Here is a 5457-nt window from a genome sequence, read left to right as displayed (position 1 = left end):
AACATAAATGAATGAACATAAACGAACATAATCGAACGAACATAAACAAACATAACCGAACGAACATAATCGAACGTTCACGAACGTAAATGAACGAACGAGACCTATGTTCATGTTCGTTCATTTAATTAAACGAACAAAAAATATTGTTCATGTTCGTTCATTTAATAAATAAACGCACATAAACGAACTTCCCGCCGCACGGTTCACGAACGGTTCGCTGAACGTTCAGTTCATTTACAGGCCTATTTGAATACTCAGGAAAGGGTCAAAGGTTTACGAAGTTTAAGGGTCACGAAGCTGAAAGGAAATCGTCCGCTCCGCTACAATTGTAAACAGATAATGCTGAAAGTGTCGCTTTTGACTTCGACAGCTATAGAAATATTATTATATCCAGAACCCTCTTAAGTCAAACGTCAAAACCACACGTGTCGTCCCCTCAAGTATGGAGAACTTGTCTGAAAAATGGTACAGCTGGCTAAGCAAAACCCAAGCGTGGATCCCCATCCCCCCTCTTCGCTCACGAAAGAACTACAGCCTGGATCCTCTTCAGCTTTCCGTGTTCGCCCCCCTTGTTTAAATCCGTATAAAAATCCATACTTTAGAAACCTATGATCTCCAGAACTTCTATATATTTAAAGCAATTTCATTTCTCACATGTCATTCACATTCACTCAAATCCAAATCTCATCTTTTTATTCCTAAAAAGATTTTCTTTCGCTTACTCCAACTCGACTCGGAAGTTCACTGTCGGAACTGTCCAAGTCAGATGTTTAATTAACTGAAACTTCAACTGCTCTGAGTTTACGTTTTGTAATGGATTTTCTCGGTGAAGATTATGAGATGGTCAGTTCTGGGTTTGTTTCGTCACCGATGTCGGATAGTGGAAGTGGAAGCTGTCGTCCGACGAATTTTTCCGACGAAGATGTGATGTTAGCTTCGTGTCACCCGAAAAAGCGTGCTGGGAGGAAGAAATTCCGGGAGACACGACACCCGGTGTTCAGAGGAGTCCGCCGGAGGGATTCCGGGAAGTGGGTTAGCGAAGTGAGGGAGCCTAACAAGAAATCGAGGATTTGGCTGGGGACATTTCCTACCGAGGAGATGGCGGCACGTGCACACGACGTGGCGGCGTTAGCTCTTAGAGGAAGGTTGGCTTGTCTGAACTTCGCGGACTCTGCTTGGAGGCTTCCGGTACCAGCTTCTACTGATCCAAAAGACATCCAGAAGGCAGCAGCAGAGGCGGCGGATATATTTCGACCAGCTGAGCCATCGCATTCAGACGATGCAAAGAGAGGTGAAAACACGGAGGCGATGAAAATGAAAGTGTCGGAAACTGAGTTCTATTTGGACGAGGAGGCAGTGTTTGGGACCGAGAAGTATTTCGCAAACATGGCGGCGGGGATGATGATGTCTCCTCCTCGTTGTGGATATACAGGGGATGAACAAGAATTCGATGCTGCCGATGATTATGAACCTCTATGGAGCTACTCCATTTAACCGGGTTCAGCTTCGAGTATAATTACACGGGAATACTATTTTTAGTATATATATATAGGAACCGACAACATTGATCCGTACTTCGTATTTTTGGCAAGAACGGATGGTCTTAAAGTGGGACCAAAATTTGGTTCTGACCGGGGTAAGTATATGTGTTGTTTTAAGTAGTAGGAAAGAGTAATTAAGATTCTACAATCAAGCACTTATCCTTAAATAGATTTGTCCTAATTAATTAGCATTCAAAACAAGCTACTTGAAACTTACAACAGAATGATTTACATTCGAATTGAATTCTTTCTGAACATACAGATTTTAACCCCCCAACAAAAAAGACTCAAGAATCTAAAAAATTGGACTTCAAATTACAGAAACAGGACATTTTAAAGCAGATTCTACGGAAACGCATAAAAACAGGATCCATCGATGTTCCATGCACTGGTTTGGCTCGACCATGGGTGAGTCCGGTTACTCGATACAGTTTCACCATTTGGTTAATATGCAAGCTTCTCCAAAGGAAAAAAAACGTATCACTTCATTTTCTTGAGGAGTGTCAAGGTCCTGAACTCGGCATCGTCCCTGACAAAGCTCCAGCAAAGGTATGAAAGAGGGATATAAGCAGCATGCCAGAGAGCATGAGCATCTAAAAAGCCTTTATAAGGTGGGAAGTCATATATTTCCAATAGCACAGCAAGGATTCCTCCCACATTGAACAGCCACACCTTCCACCGTGATGGATGGTTGGTTACATCGGCCCAAACCCCCCAAATGACAACTTGAGCTACACCCATGGCCATACAAACTTTCATATTTAGACCTGCAAATAAATCCCAGTGTCATAAACGATAATGAAACAGTGAAAAAACTTTAGCCACAAGAGAATTTATGATCAAAGAAACAACTCAGAATTAGAGACCGGCAGGAAGAAAGTTCAGGTAGATCCTGAATAGTTATAAGGCATTTGGAGAATGCAATACTGAGTTTAGTCGAATCGAATGGATTCAGCACTGGCACAATTTTACTTATGCATGGCCCTAGAGGCGAGGCTGGTAGAATGTTGTTAATCTTGTCGGGCAGATACTGGTTAATTAGGAAAGAATTACCGTAATCAAGCTTGTAGAAGTTCAGATACAAGATGTGTGTCGTCACAAATGCAATCAGTGGAGCTGCAATCATGACTCTCGAAGCCTCATCTCTCACATTAAAGGCTCGTAGTATTGTTAGAATAAAACTGAAGCCAATGAGTGCAGTAGCAGCTGAATAATCTAGCTTCTCCGTCAACTCGACATCTCTACATGATTGCAACCATTATTGTTAATTTGAGTTACGCTATACATGCTATGGTGAAAACATGGTCAAACCCTCACTCAAATTACTTCCTAAAGGCATAAAAAGGTAAAATGTTTACATGACTAAGAACCTAACATGGACTCTGGTGCAATAAATTTTCTCCTAATCGATAAAGTGAATTTTAACCATTGTCAACATTCTCTAAGCTTAAATATCAGGATCATTGAACCCTCTGCTAGAAGTACACTAATAAAAAGAGCAGTGCTCACCGACTGTGACAAACAGCACTCCAGAACCAGAAGTTCATCGCAAGGATGGATTAGATGTGCCACAAGCCAGTATATTCATAATGAGGCCTTTTATCAGGCCTCAAAGGCAACTTATAGTTGAGAAGGATAAAAAAGGTGATCCAACCATGGAACTGTAAAGCAATGCTTATTGCAGAGAAAGCTACAGCAGCAGGTTCCTGAAAATCACCCGAACAAGACCATCACTAACAAGAACAGCAATCTAAAAAATCAACACAATAAGATGCATCCTCTAGAGATTGATAGGCAATTCATTGATAGAATTAAGAGTATACTAAGCTAAGAGGTGGTATAGTAAGGACCTGGATCGCAAAGACACGTTTAAAAGGCCATTTTCCATGATATTTAACCGGTTTTCCACCGAGTTTCCGTCTCTCTTCTTCCCTAGAAACCATACAGTGGTATCGACAATCGGAATGACAGTCCCACTGCTTCCATTTCTGGTAAAGGGGTTCTTGTAAACAAGGAAGCACAGGGACGGCAAACTTGTGCCGTTTCACGTACCCGATACGTCCCCGGTACGGGGACGACACGGGGACGGCTGGGGTACGTACCGGGGACGTGCCACGGTGGCAGGGTACGGCTGAACGACGCCGGGGACGTTTCACCGAGTCTTGGGGACGTTTGGGGGACGGCATTTTCGACTCTTTCGACGTCGGAGGAGGTGGTGTCGAGGCTGTTGTTTGACTTGGCTATATCGGCTAAAGCAGTAGCGTAGCTGGAAGCCGTTGTGGCCGACATTCTGACACCGCCGTTGAGGGGGCGAGAGGCGGAAAGTCTGAGGGAAGGGAAAGTGGCTGAGAAGGAGAGGTTGAGGGAAGGAAGAACTCTGGTGAGCTGGGAAGAAGGGAGGAGCTTTGATTGAATGGCGATTGAAGTTTGCTGAAGGGAAGCAATTGATGAAAGATTGAAACTTTGGGATGAAAGATTCGAACTTTGGGAAGATGAGGAAAATAGAGGATGAAAAAAAGGGGAGATTTTGATTTCTGGAAAACATAGGGTTATCTTGAATTAGAAGATGAGGGTTACTTATTGGATTGCAGAGATGCTTTTGATTCATTGGAAGATGTCGGTAGTTTGTCGAACTCTCGTTTGATGAGTCGAATTTAGAGAGTCAATTAATCTCAGAAATTGTTAATAATATTTGATTTGAGTTTAATATTTTTCTAGATTTAATATTATAATTTAAATCTTAAGATTTGACACTTTAATATTATGATTTTATTATTCTAAAATTAATATTATGGTTTGAATATTGAAATTTGATATTTTAATATTGTTGTTTGTTTATAGATTTTATTGTTATAAATTTAATATTATTGTTTGAGTCTTGATATTTGACATTATTTATGATTTTTTATATATATTTATAATTTTAAAATTATTTTATATGCCATACCCTTGCCGTCCCTGTATCATGTAATTTTTAAAATTACCGTTTTCCGTCTCCGTCTCCGTCCCGTATCTGTCCCCGTATCCGTGCAACATAGCTTGTAAATACCACAGCCCATCAATCGATTTCCCATCGGAATAGAATTTACAGTGTTGAAAGCACTTTTCCCCCACGCACCCACTTTTCTCGCATTTCTCCAAACAAACCCTGCATAAATCCGCAAAAAGAATAACCATCTACACCTAATGAAAATTGAAAAGTCACAATTCAGTTAAAGTTGCCGAGAAAGGATAAGTTCATCAAAACTAAACCAAACAATAATACTCTAAATACAGTAATTTCAAACACCATAACAACTTTCTCATATTAATTATTGACTGTCACCAATTGTGAAAATCGAATTTAAACTGGTCTAAAAATGTAGACTTTGCATCTTAAAATCAACCCAAGGTCCACCAATAACTTTTCATCCAAATTTCCTTCAGAAACATTAAATTAAACAAAAAGGGTATCCATTTCTATCAATAAGTACAAATATCTTCAAAAGCTGAAGAACCAAACTACACTATTTCTTCTCCTCCTCCTTTTAGTTCAAGCTAGCAAATTGAATTAAAAGCAAAGTAAATCAAGTGAACTTACTTGTAAATCGGATAAGCATCACCTTCACTAGCGTCAAGTGAAGCAACGAGACCGCAAATATAGAAATAAAGCAGAATCAAATGACTCCCAGCCATTTTACTCATCGCCAAAAAAAAGAAAAAAGAAAAAGAAGAGTCAACAGAGAAAATTATTCTTGACGTTTTTTTCCTTCTCTACAGAACAATGGATAGTTGATTGAGGTTCCAGCTATGACGTGATGGATTCTGTGTCATGGAAAAGAATTAGAAATAAAGAGCGTCGGATTTGGAAGAACCGAGTTGAGCTGGTTTTACAAACCAACTCAGTGCAGAATTAAAGGGTAGGAGATGAGAG

The 5457-nt window shown here is 40.3% G+C and overlaps 1 protein-coding gene and 1 pseudogene across 1 annotated transcript; one reads left to right on the top strand and one right to left on the bottom strand.

Annotated features, from left to right (window-relative positions):
* The first annotated feature begins 797 nt into the window (after positions 1-797).
* On the top strand, positions 798-1551 carry LOC120203129 (dehydration-responsive element-binding protein 1D-like). The gene has a single exon (XM_039203480.1). The coding sequence runs from the start codon at positions 817-819 to the stop codon at positions 1495-1497; it is 681 nt and encodes a 226-aa protein (XP_039059411.1). The 5' UTR covers positions 798-816; the 3' UTR covers positions 1498-1551.
* A 408-nt stretch (positions 1552-1959) lies between these two features.
* Positions 1960-5457, bottom strand: LOC120203132 (annotated as a pseudogene).

The sequence above is a fragment of the Hibiscus syriacus genome, unplaced genomic scaffold (genome assembly GCF_006381635.1).
Source record: "Hibiscus syriacus cultivar Baekdansim isolate YM2019G1 unplaced genomic scaffold, ASM638163v2 tig00009024_pilon, whole genome shotgun sequence".
Taxonomy (NCBI): Eukaryota; Viridiplantae; Streptophyta; class Magnoliopsida; order Malvales; family Malvaceae; genus Hibiscus; species Hibiscus syriacus.
This window is presented reverse-complemented; position numbering and strand designations above follow the sequence as displayed.